We start from the raw sequence: 20,071 nt of genomic DNA, 5'->3' as shown, positions 1-20,071 counted from the left end.
ACATGGCTCTCCCAATCAGGAGAGAATATCAGAATGTCATTCAAATATACAACCATGAATGTGCCCAGAATATCATGGAAAATGGTGTTCATAAAACCTTGAAAAATAGCTAGCGCGTTACATAACCCGAATGGCATGACTAGACATTCAAAATGCCCTAAAGAAGTATTGAACACCGTTTTCCATTCATCCCCCTCTCTAACACGAATGAGGTTATAGGCTCCCCGAAGAGCGAGCTTGGAGAACCAACGGGCTCCTATAACCTGGTTGAGGAGGTCAGGAATCAAGTGCAAAGAGTACTGATTCTTCATGGTTATCCTGTTCAAGGCTCTATAATTAACACAGAGCCGAAGGCCACCATCCTTTTTCTCCACTAAAAATAACCCTGCCACTGCGGGTGATTCGGAAGGACGTATGTGTCCCTTGGCGAGACTCTCCATAATATACTCCTTCATCCCTTTGCGTTCAGGGACAGTTACATTATTCCCCCCCTTGGGGATCTTGCTCCCGGGAATAAGATCAATTTTGCAATCCCATTAATTAAAAACGTAAGAAAAATCTTCAATATACGGAGGTAACCCCCTGACCTTACACTCAATAGAATGCACCTGAACTGAGACCAAATGCTCACTGCAACCCTGCCCCCATTGCACTAAGTCAGAGGTGGGCCAATCAATCTGGGGATTGTGAAGCCGGAGCCAGAGTAACCCAAGGACTAAATCAACTGAAAGGTTATCCATCACCAGAAAAGAACACACCTCAGAATGTAGCGCCCCTACAGAAAAAAACTAGTTCAGGAGTCCTCATACTGATTAGCCCCGCTGACAACAGAGTGGAATCAATACCTGAGACCCGGATCGGAGGTTTCAAGGGTAAAAGACATGCAGACATAGACTTAACAAATTCAAAATTAATGAAGTTCGCTGCAGCCCCCAAATCAATAAAGGCCCGAGCGTTGAGGTGATGAGCGTTGTAAGAAATAGAGAACGGCACAAACAATTTGGAACATTACGGAAGTTCCTGAGCTCCTAGGCGATCCCTCTGAACATCGCCTAGGAGCGGAAGTTTTCCGGTGGCTGTTTCTTGAGGCAGTTGGCGACTTGATGAACTGGACCTCCTCAATAAAGGCATAATCGGTTCCTGAGCCAGAATTCCTTATGTTACTTTGGAGACATAGAGCCCACTTCCATTGTGTCGACTTCATAGGTAGCTAAGGTCATGGACGAATTCTCGGACCGGGTCATGGGCAGTTCGGTCCAAGTCTTATGTCGGGCCGTAAGACGACGGTCAGCTTTTACCCCGATAGTCACAGCATGCTCTAACGTTTTGGGATCCGGGTGCGACAACAACAGATCTTTTACAGACAACACAGTTAGAAATAAATCTTTCAGAGCGCAGTGATTCCATCTTGACTCCACACAAAACAGGCGAAACTGGGAACAGAATTCTTCCACGGGACGTCTTCTCTGCCAAAGACTCAATAACTTACTCACAACGTACCCCGACTTATCTGGCTCATCTTAAATCTGCCCAAGGGCCGTAAAAAAAGCATCTACCGATTGGCGGGAACGTGAGTCGGGAGGTAGCAAGAATGCCCAGTTATGAGGGTCGCCCCTCAAACATGAAATAACAATACCCACCCTCTGGTATTCAGAACCCGACGAGTGGGGACGTAATTCGAAATATAACCTGCACGCTTCCTGGAAGGAGAAAAATGACCTACGGTCACCAGAGAAATCATCAGGTAGTTGTTGTTAAGGCTCGCAGGGGCAGATGGACAGGGGGTCCCTATGCCAACCCTCTCCCGTGTCCCTACCTACTTGCCTCCCTGGGCTAGGCCACAGGGCGACAACTGGGCGACGGTCCATGCACTGCACTGGTGACAGGGACCCCAACAAAGGAGGGCCAGAGATGTATATGCAAAATGCGCTTATGAAAATGAACCCATTGAAATCAATGGGTTCTATTCTCTGTGTATTGCACGGGCAAAAATGTGCGCAAACAAGCTTGTGTGAAGGAGCCCTAAGAATAGCTGGATTTCTAGCTGACATTATTATTAGGACACCAATGGCCATTATTCAAAAATAATATTTCCACTATGAAAACTTCCCTAAACAGTTCCTGGAAAGTTGTGGAATATGATCACTGTGTTACATGGGACCTCAGACAATGACTTCTATTCAAGCACTGAAATAACAGGGAACCCTAGAACGTAATTGTGGTTTGTCAACCATGTACATGGCATTCAGTGCAAAACAACACAATGTGACCTTGTGCCTCTTTGTAAAGGCAGGAGTACATGAAGTAGTAGTTAAGTAAGAGCAGTGCAACTGTGGAACTCTCTGCTTGAGGCCGTGGTGATGGCAAACCCGATAAAAGAATACAAGTGGGGTCTGGATGCCTTTCTTGAGTGTTACAATATTATATGTTAGAATCATTAATAACTTCAGAGGAGTCGGTGATCTGGGGATTATTACGATTGCCAGATTGGAGTCAGGAAGGAATTTTTTGCCTTAAATGGGGAAAATTGGCTTCTTCCTTATTGAATCTGTTTGGCTTCAGGTCGCTTTCACATGGGCGACAAAATTGTGTGATTTTCTTGCAATGCGACAGTGCTACAAATCACATGTATGTGAGGGCTTATTCAGACAGGCGTATATTGGTCGAGTTTTTTACGCTCGGCCAATATACGCTGTCCCTCTCTGCAAGAGGAGGAGGCGGGCCTGGCCGGGAGCTAGGGCACTGAGCTCCCACCCCCTCTCAGCACTCGCCACTGTTTGCAATAGGAGGGGGCGGGACGGGGCGGAACTTAGCTGTTTTCCAATGAATTCCTTCCCATTAGCGATGTTTTGTAGGCTGCTACATTGCTATAAAAAAAAAATCATGCCATGTAAACATTGCCGCAATTTGCAGCGCTCGATGAACCAATGAGAATAGAACTAATTGATTTCAATGGTTTCGTCCTCATTTCTTTTTTTTTTCTCACATGCATGCACATTTTTTGCACAAGCAAAAAAATAGGTCCTGCCCTGCATAGGTCTTTCTGCATACTTGCACAACAAAGGTCTCCATAGGAGTCTATGGGAGGTGCCCAAGTGTGTGCGCAATATGCAAGGGGATGCACAATACGCTGCACAGAACCGTGGGGAAAGAACACATCTGGACCTCATTAGGTTAAGTAGACTTTTAAATCAGGGTGGGGGGGTCGTGGGCTCATATGATCCCCGCCTCCTAGAAGCGCTGGCTGTGATTGGCTACGCGTCAGCCAGTCACAGCCAGTGCTTCCAGGAGGCGGGGATTTTTCAATCCCCGGCCAGAAGATAAAGAAGAGAAACAGTGCCGGAACCTGGGGAGAAGCTGCAGCGGCGTTGTAGAGCGCTTCTAAGGTGATGTATGTGTTTTGGGGGGGGGGGTTTGTGCAGCTAGGGTTTAGATTATAGCTGCGACAGTAGGATTTCCTACTGTTAATGTTGCATCGCACGGCACGAAAATCGCGTTTTCATACGATGCAACAGAGAGGAAGGCTCCATAGGGAAACATGGGCTACAATGCCTCGCGTGTCGCGGGCATATCGCTGAACCCACAATGTTTTTTGTGTCAGGTTGTCGAATGCTACAAAACATTGCATGTGTGAAGGAACCCATAAGAAAGCATGGGCCTCACATACATGCAATTTGTAGCATTGTAGCAACGCAACAAAATCGCGTGACTTTGTTGCCCATGTGAAGGAGGCCTTATACTCAGACTTGAACCCCTCATCTTCTTGGTTATTATTGGAAAGAAGACAGTTTTGAAGTCTGCAGAATTGTGAATCCAGCTCTGGACTATAATCCAGCCAGCAACTCAGGATCAGAACACTATATATAAAGCAATATATTTACAAAGATACTACTACTCAATTTAATGCAGATAATTAACCCTAAAATAGCCTTCCAAGGTGAACCTACATAGCCTGTTCTGTTCATTAATATCCGTCCCTTATCATAAGAGACACAATGAACAAATACATTGTCAGACAAACACGTTCAACAAGCCGCTCGTGCGCCTATATCCACCGAGTCCCCTTTTGCTTAAACGTCTTTTTGGGCTTCTTTACATGGATAGAATTATTCCGCCAGGACGCACCGCAAGACGCAGAGCTATGGAATTTTGTAACAAAATCTGCAGCGGATTTTGATACAGCATTACAGGCAGGTTTACAGACGGGCATAGGTATAGATACGCTCGCGATAGCGTGACATATATGTGCTGTGAAGGGAGCACTATTGCAGGCTATTGCACATGTATCAGCGCTTTTCACTGTACTTTTCTGTGCTACCAGGACCACTCACATTGATGTGGAAAACACCTGCGTCGTGATCTAACAGGTGTTATCGCGCAGTTCAGTACACAATTTCGTGCAGATCAGGTGTGCGTTTGTACACTGAAAAAGAGCATGTTGTGTATTTTTTGCATGCCAAATTTATTCATAAAAAGCATAGTGTGAAATCAATGGGTTCTATTCTCTGCGTTTTGTGCATGCAAATTTTGTGCATGCGAAAACATTCATGTGAAGAAGCCCTTAAGCCATTTTCAATTCTGCGTCAAAATCTGCAGGGTTTCCGTGCAGAATTTACTATGGCTTGCGGTGCGTCCTGGGGGCTAATTCCGCCCGTGTGAAAGGTCTTTTAGAAGGCTCAGCAAGAAAGACGATAGCAAAAAGTGGGGGAAGATGAAAAGTAGAACATATGAGGCTACATGCACACGAGTGCGAATCTTGCGCGAGTTTTGTGCACTGCGAGATGCACTAAACTCTTGCAAATACGAGCTGCATTTTTTTTTTTATGGACTTAATCACATGAATGATTTTTTCCCCCACAGCGATGTTGGGAGGTTAAGAATTGCTACATGTCCTATTTTTCGGTGTTCCCTCGGAACGCCTCGCCCATTGTTTCCAATGGGACTTTACAAGACAGTGCATGGCACTCGCATGCTGTGCAGTGTGCACGCGAGTGTGATGTGATGTTTCCCATTGAAAACAATCTTCTGACGCACATGAAACACATTTCTTCACAATTTCACAGAAGTGATGTGAAGCATTTTTTAATTAAACATGTCTCACATGTGCGTGTGAAACGCAGGTTGCTAAGCACGATATTGTGCTCACTCATCTCAATGTAGCCTCACTGTAATATCCGACTTCAAAGGCTTTATCTGTAGTTTGTAACTATGGAGACACATAGGTCCGCATGAGAGCTGTATACAGGAAAAACTAGAATATATTTAATCAAGACTATATGCAAAGTTGATGCACCTATTTCACTCTCTCCACTTCCGCTTTTTCTATGTGATGGTAGCAGCTACATAGTGATATTACTAGAGGGTGTAACATGAGATTTATTTACTGGTGAAACATTGATTTCCCTCCTCTAACCTGATTATATCACTCAGCAAAGTATTTTTGGTATTGAGTTACATTGATGGATACGCTTCTGTTCTGTAACGGGAAGTTCAGACAATTATCTGTGTTACCAGCCTGTGAAGAGCACATTGTGCTGCAGGAAGGATTCCACGTCCAGGGCCACCTGAGGACACCGTATTATCCCTTCTACTACCCACCATATCCATATTGCACCTGGAACATTACAGTAAGTAAAGGACTATCTAGCAGATTCCTGTACATAGTTGCCTATTATCTTGATATAGTCTGATTATAAGTTACATTATTTAGTATTGCACCTTCTCACCTTAAGGCCAGAGGCACGTGGCTAAAATGTGAGATGCGCCCAAGAAACTGAAGAAGAGCTCTCATTGAACAGGGGTGAAGAAGGGTATTGTTTCTCCTTAAGGAGAGCACTTAGAAAGTGAGTGAGGAGACTTATAAGGCCATCCATGCTCCTCTGAGAAATATGCAAATGTCAGATGGAACAGTACCTCTGCAGTGCCACCTATTGGAAGGCAGCATTCCTGCAAGTTAATGTCAGACTTTTTAGACAAGCCTTATAACAATTACCGGGAATTGTAAGCTAAATTCTGGCACTGTAGAGGTATTGTTCCATCTCCCCATTCTCATTGAACCGCACATGAAAACCTATCCATGTGCTGTCCAATATTCAGAGAAACTGCATACTTACGGACATTGCATGCCGTTTACTTGTCCATCAAAATGGACAGGAGTAGGATATGCCATTAATTTTTTCACGGAGACCATCGGTCTGTTTGAAAAATTATGCATGTGGGATTCCTTATTGCAGGGGTGTCAAACACTTTCACCGAGGGTCAAAGGAGCATTATGGATGCCTTCAAAGGGCAGTTTATAAGGCTCATTCACACATGTATATTTGCGCATTGTATCATGTGTGGGGTTTTTTTTACACGTGTAATATGGACAGCTTAAACACCATGGATTTGCACTGGGATATTCAGGCATGCGTTTTTCATATGCATGAAAAAAAACATAGCATATTTTGGTTCATATTATGGACCGAAGTTGCCTATTAAAGTCAATAGGATAACGTAAATATGCAGTAAATTATGTGTGATGCATGCGTATTCACTACATATTTATGCATGAAGGCAAAAAAATCTATGAAACCTTCTTGCATTTTTTTCAGCATTTTAAAAAAACAGTGAATACGAGTGAAAATACAAAGAAATACAAGAACGTCCAAATACACAGTGAATATGTTTCAGTCTGAAAATTATGCGCATTTCATGGATCGAAACTACATCCGTCCATGTAAATGACCCCTAAATGTAACTACTCCTTGCATGGCTATGAAGCACAGTGCACTATGATGGGGTTTCTCCCCTTCCACCTTTTTAGCACCGAGCTTCCTACCTTGGAGGATGGCTAGGGGGTCTGGGTAGGGGGTCAGAGCTGTGCTACGACCTGCGAGTTGGTGAACAGGGAGATGTGGAGGTGCATGCCGGAGCTCAGAATCCTCTGCAGAAAGTGAAGAGCCGCTACTTCTGAGTCCGGACCTCATCGTGGGCCACATAAAATGACACGGCTGGCCATATTCAGCCCACAGCCTTGAGTTTGACCCATGTGCCAAAAATATGGCTGTGTGCCGTTAGTTTTAAAGCAACTTTCTACCTTACTTCCTAAAAATTAATTACTGAACTATAATTTTTGCAAGGGATGACTTTTTTCCATGCTCTCATTACATGACCATGGATGGGTAATGGTGCGGTGCACACCCAGATCATCATGGCGCGGTGGCAAACTAGATATATAGTTTGTGCTGTATTTCTGTTTTGTGATTGGGATCAAAATGTAATAGTGGCAAAAACACATGTTTCATATGTGGTTTGTCATGTTGCTGTATTGGTGCAGCTCTCTGCCGCACGGTGTGGCACTTTGATGCTCCATGGGAATATATTCATAGTGTAAAATTCATATATATAATTTAGACAATGATATTAATTTAATTAATAAAGGTGTTTCACAATGTAATCACATCTATGGTTATGTCCCTAACTGCATTAATTAGAGCTCAGGAACACTGGCACAGCATATAGCAGAATCCATGCAGAAGTACATGGAGGCCATATAGTACAGTGCCATACAGCCTCCATCATACAGGCTCCATTGGACTCCATGTGTTCAACAGTGCTTGTAGGGAAGAATACCTATGTACACATGGAGTCCAATGGAGAATACCTTGATTTTTACAGGGCTCATGCACCTCTCAGCTCTCTAGCAGCCCAATTACAGAGCAAAACTACAACTGTGTGCACATGGACCCTTACAATCACCAGGACAGCCAGATGTTTGCATTTCATACAGTCATCACAATCTCGGTGTAATGATTTGTACTTTCCCCGTGTGGACAGTGAGGTGTAATATATCAGACAGTTGTTCCTGATGATTTATACTGTTTTGTGTACTTTACGTTGGTCTCTTATTATCACGCCAGGTCCCCTCTCCAGAATACGGGATCGCTCTGAGGTTTGAAGGCTACATGCTGTCAGGACAGTACATATTTGCCCCTTGTATGCAAGGACAGTGGACCATCCAAAGTAGGAGGTAAAACTGCTTTTATTCCTGCCTTTAGACCGAAGGAACATTCATCAAGGTATCCCAATTCAAACATACAACATGGTACCTCAAAGGCATTGTATGAAAGCATGAAATAATAGCACCTAAGGCAATGGATAGCAAATGGAGATACATATATGGAGTGGAGAAGCAGGCATGATGAACATACCGATGTAGCAGCGCAAATGCATCTTGCATTAGCATGCTACTGTGAATTAAAGAGGCATGGCTACGCTATTTGCGTATCACACACGGCCATTCAAAGCAAATGCGGAAACAAAATACTGGTAACTTGGGCCTCTCTTTAGTAGCAGTTGTAAGACAATAGGATGAAATATCCAATTTCTCCTTTTTTAAATGAATTTAAAAGCCAGAAGAACACACGCATTTCGGGGTGAACCTCTTCATCAGTCAAGCTGGGTAGTACATCACTCTTGGAACTGAAGAGATATAGACCCAAAAGTGCTAGAGCAGAGAAGTCCACAGCTTTTTGGATCCTTGTCACATATCTCGGACTCAAACCTCTCATATTATTGGGTTTACTTCACCTCTTTCCATTTCTCTCTCATTCAAAGTGAATGGTAGCAGTTGGGCTTCATATATACCATTGCTGCACGTCACGTGACAAAGCATTAAAAGTAGTGTGCCTAACTTCTGTGTTGAGGCTGCTACATCTGTATAGGCAGGCACCAGCAGTGGAACAATGGAGATGGTAGCATGGAAACAATGGAGGAATTATGTAAACAGACCAAAGGGCCACTCTGGTATTTTTTTTTCCATTTATTATGTAACTAGTCCCCCAGTCAGGACCTGGCTGGCCAATTTTGGACTGGGGGTCAAGCACACAGCACTGCCCCAGGTGTAGCGACCTATCCTAACCGGTATGGCACTTGCCACCATGTGAAAGCCCCGTGGATGCGAGGTGTTGAAAACAATGGGCTGCAATGCAAATGCATGCAGAAAAATAGCACTCGCTGTGTTGCGTTTTCCACATCGCTAAAGTGTATGAAAGCATTCAAAAGAATGTTTGTTTGTTTTTTTCGAGATTTGTGCCTGTCATAACGCACAAAGCTCATGCGATTTTTCATGCCACTGCGAAGGCAGCTTAAAGGTTGTATTCACACGTGGAGGATTTTGTGTGGATTTTCGGAAGCAGAAAATCCACACCAAAATCTGTGTCAAATTCCATATCAAAATCAGATTTTGACTTGGATAAGCAGAAAAGTTCACTCTTTCAATTCAAGGGGGTGAAGTCTGCTGCGGATCCTCATCAAAATCCACACCAATCATGTTTCAGAAGAGCAGTGTGACCTGTGGGTCTACTGGCCAAAGTACAGCATAATAGGGATCTATGAAGTGAACGGGCTGAGAGTAGAGCAGGGGTGTAGAAAGAACTCACAGGGCTCCATAGCAAAATTCAGAAACCCCACCACCACCAAAAAATATATATATACATACAACTTCTATCACATAGCTGGCGTAGACCGCGACATTCAGTTATAGTATACTTCTAAATAATACAGTTGTCATATAATGTACTCCAATACTGACTGTACACAGTAATAGTGATTTCAGTGGTTCCCTCTGATGATCACAGGGGGCATCTCCTCCTGTTTGGAGTCATCCATATTCGCTTTTCTTAGTTCTGAGTTTTGACTGCTATTGGGAATTCTTTCAGCCACAAATCACTTCTGCATACCCTCCCCCTCCTGCTATTGCAACACGCATTGTACTACACAGTGGCCCCCTATAGTAATAATGAACCCACTGTGGTTTCATGATGTGATACTGTCCTTGCTGTAGTCCCTCTAAGTAATGCTGCCTCTCACTGTGGTCCTACAATGTAATAGTCCCCCCGCTGTGGACCCACAATATAATAGTGCCCTTACTGTATCTTCACTAAGTAATAGTGCCACAGCTGTGGTCCCACAATGTATTAGTACTATTCTAAAAAGTGGAAGGGGCAGGGACACCCATGGCCTGACAAATTCCCTATATTTTACGCCAGAAACTGGCAAACATTACACTGCAAATCTATGTCAGCTCATACTTGGCATCGTTTTTGCTTTCTGGCACATGGACAGTCAGAAGCAATTGCCACTTAATAAATTGATTACATCTTACTCCAGCGAGCATTCAGCTAATAGAAAAACTTATTATGTGCATTTTTTAAGTCCGTTTTGCTGGAGGCAGGGTTGCCATCATTTGCAATAAAGTTATCCAAAGGCGCACAATATATGATACATTTGTTGCAACTTTCATCAGTTTGGGTTACTGGGTAAAGTGAAGTCACTTTTTAACTCCAACCCTTACCTGGAGTGAAAATACATCAGATTTTGAGACTTTTTAAAAAGTTGCAAAGTCTATCCCTTCTATCTTGCCAAATATGAAGTGTGTTGTGAGAAGTGCAAAAGTGCGTTTTTGAGGGCAGAAAACTGACACATAACTCTTGGTCTTAGTAAATGTGCCCGAAAGTCTCTTGCTTGATATCACAATCAATAGGGTAAAATGGCTAGATGGAACTAGAACCAAAAATATTAGAGCAATGCAAAGTATGGATAAATGCCATAGGCTACTGCCTCTAAAAGTCTACAGGGAGGGAATAGTAACAAATAGGAAGTGAGCTGAAAAGGACTGAATGAAACTACACCATCACTTGTCCATTAGCATTAGGGATGAGCGAGCATACTCGTCCGAGCTTGATACTCGTTCGAGTATTAGGGTGTTCGAGATGCTCGTTACTCGAGACGAGTACCACGCGATGTTCGAGTTACTTTCACTTTCATCTCTGAGAAATTTGCGTGCTTTTCTGGCCAATAGAAAGACATGGAAGGCATTACAACTTCCCCCTGCGACGTTCAAGCCCTATACCACCCCCCTGCAGTGAGTGGCTGGGGAGATCAGGTGACACCCGAGTATTTAAATCTGCCCCGCCCGCAGCTCGCCACAGATGCATGCTGACATAGATCAGGGACAGTGCTGCTGATGCTGCTGCTGCTATAGGGAGAGTGTTAGGTGTTATTTTAGTCTTCAAGAACCCCAACGGTCCTTCTTAGGGCCACATCTGACTGTGTGCAGTACTGTTGAGGCTGCTTTTAGCAGTGTTGCACTTTTTTTGTTGTATATCGGGCGTGCAGACCATAGCGTCCTCAGTCTGCAGTCATTTTACTCAGTATAGGGGCAGTACTGGTGAGGCAGGGAAAGAGGTATACTGGCTATATAGGCAGTGGGCTTTTTCCCAAAAACTTCAAAAAAATACAATATTAGGCCTGCCTGTCACTGCCTTCAGTTTACTGCGTCTCTGCTGGGGGTAGTAGTTGTTGAATTAATACCCAGCCTTGTGCATATTTGTTTCCTGCCTCTGCAGTGCGTTACGTACGCGAAGTCAGCCTCCAACAGGGCAATCGAAATACAGTGCATATCACAGGCAGTGTGGTTGTTCCCACAAAGTTTAAAAATATACAAGATTTGGCCTGCCTGTCAGTGCCTTCCGTTTACAGCATCTCTGCTGGGGGTAGTAGTTGGTGAATTAATACCCAGCCTTGCGCATAATTGTTTCCTGCCTCTGCAGTGCGTTACGTACGCGAAGTCAGCCTCCAACAGGGCAATGGAAATACAGTGCATATCACAGGCAGTGTGGTTGTTCCCACAAAGTTTAAAAATATACAAGATTTGGCCTGCCTGTCAGTGCCTTCTGTTTACAGCGTCTCTGCTGGGGGTAGTAGTTGGTGAATTAATACCCAGCCTTGCGCATAATTGTTTCCTGCTTCTGAAGTGCGTTACGTACGCAAAGTCAGCCTCCAACCACAGGCCAATAAGCTGCACATTTAATTACAGCGTTCTGTTTCTGCTTATCTCGTAATACACCATGCTGAGGGGTAGGCCTAGAGGACGTGGACGGGGGCGAGGACGCGGAGGCCCAAGTCAGGGTGTGGGCACAGGCTGAGCTCCTGCTCCAGGTGTATCGCAGCCGACTGCTGCGGGATTAGGAGAGAGGCAAGTTTCAGGGGTCCCCAGATTCATCTCACAATTAATGGGTCCACGCGGTAGACCTTTATTAGAAACTGAGCAGTGTGAGCAGGTCCTGTCGTGGATGGCAGAAAGTGCATCCAGCAATCTATCGACCACCCAGTCTTCTACGCCGTCCACAGCTGTAACTCTGAATCCTCTGGCTGCTGCTCCTCCTTCCTCCCAGCCTCCCCCCTCCATGAAAATGACACATTCTGAGGAGCAGGCAGACTCACAGGAACTGTTCTCGGGCCCCTGCCCAGATTGGGCAGCAATGGTTCCTCTCCCACCAGAGGAGTTTATCGTGACCGATGCCCAACCTTTGGAAAGTTCCCGGGGTCCGGGGGATGAGGCTGGGGACTTCCGGCAACTGTCTCAAGACCTTTCAGTGGGTGAGGAGGCCGATGACGATGAGACACAGTTGTCTATCAGTGAGGTAGTAGTAAGGGCAGTAAGTCCGAGGGAGAAGCGCACAGAGGATTCGGAGGAAGAGCAGCTGGACGATGAGGTGACTGACCCCACCTGGTTTGCTAAGCCTACTGAGGACAGGTCTTCAGAGGGGAAGGCAAGTGCAGCAGCAGGGCAGGTTGGAAGAGGCAGTGCGGTGGCCAGGGGTAGAGGCAGGGCCAGACCGAATAATCCACCAACTGTTTCCCAAAGCGCCCCCTCGCGCCATGCCACCCTGCAGAGGCCGAGGTGCTCAAAGGTGTGGCAGTTTTTCACTGAGAGTGCAGACGACCGACGAACTGTGGGGTGCAAGGTTTGTCGCGCCAAGATCAGCCGGGGAGCTACCACCACCAGCATCCGCAGGCATATGATGGCCAAGCACCCCACAAGGTGGGACGAATGTCGTTCACCGCCTCCGGTTTGCACCACTGCCTCTCCCCCTGTGCCCCAACCTGCCACTGAGATCCAACCCCCCTCTCAGGACACAGGCACGACCGTCTCCCGGCCTGCACCCACACGCTCACCTCCGCTGTCCTCGGCCCCATCCAGCAATGTCTCTCAGCACAGCGTCCAGCCGTCACTAGCGCAACTGTTTGAGCGCAAGCGCAAGTACGCCGCCACACACCTGCACGCTCAAGCGTTAAACGTGCACATAGCCAAATTGATCAGCCTGCAGATGCTGCCGTATAGGCTTGTGGAAACGGAGGCTTTCAAAAACATGATGGTGGCGGCAGCCCCGCGCTACTCGGTTCCCAGTCCCCACTACTTTTCCCGATGTGCCGTCCCAGCCCTGCACGACCACATCTCCCGCAACATTGTACGCGCCCTCACCAACGCGGTTACTGCCAAGGTCCACTTAACAACGGACGCGTGGACAAGCACAGGTGGGCAGGTTGGAAGACATCTGCCAGGTCCTTGGAAACTTTGAGGAGTCTACCCAGATGGTGAGCGGCGATGCTGCAATCATTAGCGTCACCATTCCTCTGCTATGCCTCTTGAGAAGTTCCCTGCAAAGCATAAAGGCAGACGCTTTGCGCTTGGAAACGGAGGCGGGGGAAGACAGTATGTCGCTGGATAGTCAGAGCACCCTCATGTCTATATCTCAGCGCGTTGAGTAGGAGGAAGGGGAGGATCATGAGGAGAAGGGGGAAGAGACAGCTTGGCCCACTGCTGAGGGTACCCATGCTGCTTGCCTGTCATCCTTTCAGCGTGTATGGCCTGAGGAGGAGGAGGATCCTGAAAGTGATCTTCCTAGTGAGGACAGCTATGTGTTGCGTACAGGTACCCTGGCACACATGGCGGACTTCATGTTAGGATGTCTTTCTCGTGACCCTCGCGTTACACGCATTCTGGCCACTACGGATTACTGGGTGTACACCATGCTCGACCCACGGTATAAGGAGAACCTTTCCACTCTCATACCCGAAGAGGAAAGGGGTTTGAGAGTGATGCTATACCACAGGACCCTGGCGGACAAACTGATGGTAAAATTCCCATCCGACAGCGCTAGTGGCAGAAGGCGCAGTTCCGAGGGCCAGGTAGCAGGGGAGGCGCGGAGATCAGGCAGCATGTACAGCGCAGGCAGGGGAACACTCTCCAAGGCCTTTGCCAGCTTTATGGCTCCCCAGCAAGACTGTGTCACCGCTCCCCAGTCAAGGCTGAGTCGGCGGGAGCACTGTAAAAGGATGGTGAGGGAGTACGTAGCCGATCGCACGACCGTCCTCCGTGACGCCTCTGCCCCCTACAACTACTGGGTGTCGAAGCTGGACACGTGGCCTGAACTCGCGCTGTATGCCCTGGAGGTGCTTGCTTGTCCTGCGGCTAGCGTCTTGTCAGAGAGGGTGTTTAGTGCGGCTGGGGGAATCATCACGGATAAGCGTACCCGCCTGTCAACTGACAGTGCCGACAGGCTTACACTCATAAAGATGAACAAAGCCTGGATTTCCCCAGACTTCTCTTCTCCACCAGCGGACAGCAGCGGTACCTAAACAACACGTAGGCTGCACCCGCGGATGGAAGCATTGTTCTCTATCACCATAAAAAACAGGGACCTTTTAGCTTCATCAATCTGTGTATTATATTCATCCTCCTCCTCCTGCTCCTCCTCCTGAAACCTCACGTAATCATGCCGAACGGGCAATTTTTCTTAGGCCCACAAGGCTCAGTCATATTACTTTTGTAAACAATGTTTATACATTTCAATTCTCATTAAAGCGTTGAAACTTGCACCTGAACCAATTTTTATTTTAACTGGGCTGCCTCCAGGCCTAGTTACAAATTAAGCCACATTAACCAAAGCGATTAATGGGTTTCACCTGCCCTCTTGGTTGGGCATGGGCAATTTTTCTGAGGTACATTAGTACTGTTGGTACACCAATTTTTTGGGGCCCTCGCCTACAGTGTAATCCTAGTAATTTTTATGGGCTTCGCCTGCACTCATGCTACAGCAAGGTGTGTGGGGTTGGCCCACACTTTTGCTACATAAATGTAACTGGGGCCTTGTCTATACTGCAAATACTGAAATGTGAAAGAGACTGTTATCTCCCTAAACTGCTCCAACGGGAATGTTACTGTGGTCTGTCTTGACTGCTACTACTACTGAAATGGAACTAATACTGTGCTCCCCCTATACTGCTGCTTCGGAATTGTCACTGGGGCCTGTCTTAACTGCTACTACTACTGAAATGGAACTAATACTGTGCTCCCCCTATACTGCTGCTTCGGAATTGTTACTGGGGCCTGTCTGGACTGCTACTACTACTGAAATGGAACTAACACTGTGCTCCCCCTATAATGCTGCTAGTGATATGTTACTGGGGCCTGTCCCTAATGCTACCGATGAAATGTTACTAATTCTGGGCTCTGCCTATACCGCTGCTAATGCTATGTCACTGGGGTGTGGAAACGGAGGCTTCCCAAAGACATGATGCTGGCGAGGCCATTTCCCACCAACGCGGTTACTGTTAAGGTGCATATAACCACGGACACGTGGAGAGGACACGTAGTGCCTCAAAAACATCCCCCTCCTCCTCCAACAATGAAAATATTCTTGCCAAATACCTTTGCATTGGTCCGTCTGGTGGCAGTCCAAGAATTTCACCTTTACCGACACAACAAGAGAGCCCCCCCACCATCCCCCCACCACAGCCCACTTAATCCTGGCCACATTCCGAAAACCAACTAAATAAAACCGCGCTACTAGGTCCGCAGTCGCCACCACATTCCCACCAACGCGGTTACTGTTAAGGTACATATTACCACTCTGACTGGGGCATGTACTGTGGGCCGAAACACACCCGTATTGTATGTGACATTAGCTCTGCTGAGCAGGGCACTGCAATGGGATACATGTATGTACCGCTGATGGGTTCCAGGGAGCCACCCATGCTGTGGGTCCACAGGGACTTCACATTAGGGATTTGTACCTGCCAGTGTCTATGTATTAAAACCCCGGTCAGACTGGGGCATGCAGTGTAGGCCGAAGACCACCTGCATTTAATCGGACGTTACCTCAGCTGTGCTGGGCAATGCAATGGGATATATTTATGTACCGCCGGTGGCTTCCTGGGACCTACCTATGCTGTCGGTCTACACGGAGTTGTAACTGCATGTGTCTACTTATAAAGAACCCCAGTCTGACTGGGGCATGCAGTGTGGGCCGAAGCCCACCTGCATTAAACCTGACGTTACCTCAGCTGTGCTGGGCACTGCAATGGGATTTATTTATGGGGGTGGTTGGGCAGCATGTTACCCAGGAGAAGTGGCAGCGGAGTGTCCTGCAGGCAGTGATTGTGCTTTGTTGGAGGTAGTGTGGTGCTTAGCTAAGGTATGCCTTGCTAATGAGGGTTTTTCAGTAGTAAAAATTGTTGGGGGGGGGGCACGCTTGCCGCTATTGTGGCTGAATAGTGGGACCTGGGAACTTGAGATGCAGCCCAATATGTAGCCCCTCGCCTGCCCTATCCGTTTCTGTGTCGTTCCCATCACTTTCTTGAATTTCCCAGATTTTCACAAATGAAAACCTTAGCGAGCATCAGCGATATACAAAAATGCTTGAGTCGCCCATTGACTTCAATGGGGTTCGTTACTCGAAACAAACCCTCGAGCATCGCGAAAAGTTCGACTCGAGTAACGAGCACCCGAGCATTTTGGTGCTCGCTCATCTCTAATTAGCATGCATTAAACAATGGCATAGGACATATATTGGTTCAGTACACAAGATACAGGTGACTGAATAGGACTAAACATTGCATCAGTCAAGTGAGCTGCATGCTTCATGTGACAATTTGTAGTGCGGAAAGAATTTTTGTCCCTTAGTATGAGGCAATAGGTAGCTGCCGTATGGCAGTTGTTTTGCCTTCCTCCGGATCAACAATCTAAGGTCTCGTGTCCATGGCACACGCAGATTATATGCAGGGAATCACGCACAGAATCTGTCCGTGCCTGCAGCCAGTGAGCCCTGCTTACCTGAATTCCTTGGCAGCAGCATCCACGTGGATGCCTCCACTTCCAGGTTCGCTGTACTGCTCATGGTCCTCTTGGCTCGCATTCGGACATGCGCAGTACAGTTTCCTTTTTTTTAAATCTCCTGCTTTCCCAGGGATCGGACGGCTTCCATTGAGTTCAATGGAAGCCGTCTGCTCGATAAATGCACTGAAATGGAGCATGCTGCAATTTGTTTTCTGGACTGAAAGGTCTGCAAATCAAATCGTATGCTTTTAATCCATTTGCGGACGCCCATGCTTCTCTATGGGCAGCTAGATTTGCGGATCTCCTGCGCGGGTGCTCCATGCAGATTCCACAAATCAAATTTGCCCATGGCCATGAGGCCTAGGGCACTCAATAGACTGCTTCCTTTTGTATTCCTCTATTGGTTCTAATTTTCTGTGTAATTGTCTAAATAATGGTATTTTTTGTAGATACTAATGTGACATAGGCAGGCTACAGGAAGAGCAGTGTCCTTGTAAGATGGGCACTAATTTCGAACAAATAAGGTCAAGGAATACTACTCATTTCTTGGCAGAACATTGGCTGTGATTAGAAGTAAAAAGCTTTGCATTTTCTTAGCCTTCGGGTTACGAAACATACTCTTATTTTCAGTTGTATTAAACTATTCCATCTCCATTATATTGTATGCATGGTTCATATTTACATAGTATGAAGCCCGCTTGGTGATAGAGTGAACTATTACAAGTTGCCTCCTACAGGAAGTGCGGTATGAGGGTGCTGAAGCCTTACACGGAGAGAGTTGAAGGAGTATCCAATAACATCAACGTAACCTTTACCTGCCCCAGATCACTAACAGGACCGGGGATTCAGGCCTCGTACAGTCTCTACAATAAGACAGATCGTGAGTTGTTGTATAATTAACCATTTGGTACAAACTTATAATTAATGAATTTGTTTTTTTATTTAATTTTTAAAACTGTGTCTCCATGCAGCCTGTCCTGGGGAGTTCTTGTGTATACTAGATGGTATGTGTGTCCCACTGTGCGATGGGGTTGAGGATTGCTCCAATGGGTTGGATGAGAGGAACTGTGGTAAGTACAAAAACAGCCTTAATTTTAGACATTTTTTTCTCTCAGCCTCTATCACCCACTATAAGAGTTTTCATTGGTTTGCTCTAGTATGTCCAGCACAGTACCAGTGTCCAGAAGGACAATGCATTGCTGTCAAACAAATCTGTGATGGCAACAAAGACTGTGTGAATGGTACAGATGAAGAGCAATGCCATGAAGGTAAAATGCTTACTATAATTATACATGTTCTGTCTTAGAATGGAATGACTGTGCCATGTGAAGGAAAGTCCTTAAAGGGTCTTTTTTAACCCCCTAACGACCACCCATACGACTTTTTACAACAGTCACGAAGGGGCCTTATTCTCATGCATATGCCTTTTCATGTCGCTGCATCAGAAGCTTGGCACTGGTCTACCGTGCCATAGGAATCCGGATATTGGCTTTCTAATTACAGCCCAGCACCTGTTTTATCAGCGGGAACCATAGAAACCGACAATCCCCACTGTTTAACCCTATGCATGAGGCAGTCAATGCAATCGCAGCATGTAAAAGGCTGACTGAGGGAGGGATCCAGATGGATTGCTAAGGTGCTCGGAGGCTTGAAGACGATCTTCAGGACTGCCATCCATTGTGGCCTATGAGACTGAGCCTCATAGACCAATACAATATACTGCTATAGTGAAGCATAGCAACATATTTTACCGATGATCCAATACAATGACATTCAAGTCCCATAGTGGGACAAATATGAAAAGTGAAAAAAAGTGTAAAAAATATTTTTCAAAAGCAAAAACGTTAAAACCCCACCTTTCTACCCTTAGCATGTAAAAATAGAGCATGCAAAAAAATCACCACAAATTTGGTATTGTTAAATTTGTAAGGACCCATGTAAAAAAAAATGTAATCTGCATGTTGCATGCTGTAAAAAAATATTTAAAAAAACATGGTACAAATAGCTAATTTGGCATATCTCGCCTCACAAAAAACGGAATCGAAAGTGTTCAGAAAGTTCTATGGATCATCAAATGGTACCATTAAAAAGCTCAACTTGTGCTGAAAAAATACTCCTCACACACCATTGACAGGAAAAAAAATGTTTGGGTTCTTTGAATGCGAAAAAATTCTTAATAAAAGTTAGAGCCAAATTTTGTTAATCTTGGCTCTAGAAAAATAGAATAAAAAAGTGATCAAAATGTTATGTGCTCCCAAAAATGGGATAGATGAATTCCTTCAAAAAATAAGCCCTTAAAGTTGCATCGATGGAAAAAAAATGCTATGGCGCTTGGAATGAGACGACAAAAAAGCAAATCTGTTGGTTTTTTTTAAATGTATTTAGTGTTAAAAAAAATGGCAAAACATTTTAAAAAATGGATTTGGTATCGCCTGAATCGTATTTACATATAGAAGCCTTTTATCACATTATTTATTCTGCAAACTGAATGCCGTAAAAATAAAATTTTTAAAAATGGTGCAATTTTTTTCTACATTCCCTAAAAAAAGTTATACAGTACATTACATTTACCCCAAAATGATGCCATTAAAAAATAAATGTCCTGCAAAAAAAAATAGGCCCTTATAGCTCTGTCAATGGAAAAATTAAAAAGTTTTGGCTCTAGGAAAGACAAAAAGAGAACAATTATTAGGTCCTTAGGATGCAAACAGGCTTCGGAAATGAGGGGGTTAAACAAATATTTTTTTTGCCAGTAGAATCAGACTGGTAACCCTGTTTCCAGATTCCTAGAATACAGCTGTAATACCCTTGTGTTTTTATCCTAGACCATTTACCATCAGATCGAATCCCATATGTATTTCACAACACCCTTGTATTGTTTCCAGTGACCTGTATATTAGCTCAGAGATGGTTTATTGTAGTAGTGGGTGCAAAATATTAGCAGAGTTTTGTTACGAAATACAGAGGCAAGAGCAATCGATGTATAAAGAAATAATACAGTATATAACAATATAGAAGTGTTAGAAGAGTTAATACAGTTTTCAACAAAGACTAAAACCAACATGCAGGCAGATGGGCAGGAACATGGCACAGCACTTCGGGTTCTTCATCATCGCACCCTAAACT

General features: G+C 45.4%; 1 protein-coding gene across 2 annotated transcripts in view; it reads left to right on the top strand.

Annotated features, from left to right (window-relative positions):
* Window positions 1-20,071, top strand: part of TMPRSS6 (transmembrane serine protease 6) — a 104,738-nt gene that overhangs the window by 66,337 nt on the left and 18,330 nt on the right. For both annotated transcript variants that reach the window (XM_066594570.1, XM_066594569.1), the window contains 5 exons: window positions 5,515-5,627; window positions 7,902-8,011; window positions 17,683-17,825; window positions 17,917-18,015; window positions 18,103-18,213. In XM_066594570.1, coding sequence (XP_066450667.1) covers window positions 5,515-5,627; window positions 7,902-8,011; window positions 17,683-17,825; window positions 17,917-18,015; window positions 18,103-18,213 — 576 coding nt within the window. The remainder of the gene's footprint in view (window positions 1-5,514; window positions 5,628-7,901; window positions 8,012-17,682; window positions 17,826-17,916; window positions 18,016-18,102; window positions 18,214-20,071) is intronic.

Source organism: Eleutherodactylus coqui, chromosome 3 (genome assembly GCF_035609145.1).
Source record: "Eleutherodactylus coqui strain aEleCoq1 chromosome 3, aEleCoq1.hap1, whole genome shotgun sequence".
NCBI lineage: Eukaryota > Metazoa > Chordata > Amphibia > Anura > Eleutherodactylidae > Eleutherodactylus > Eleutherodactylus coqui.
Note: the sequence above shows the minus strand (reverse complement) of the source record. Positions and strands in the feature narration are given on the sequence as shown.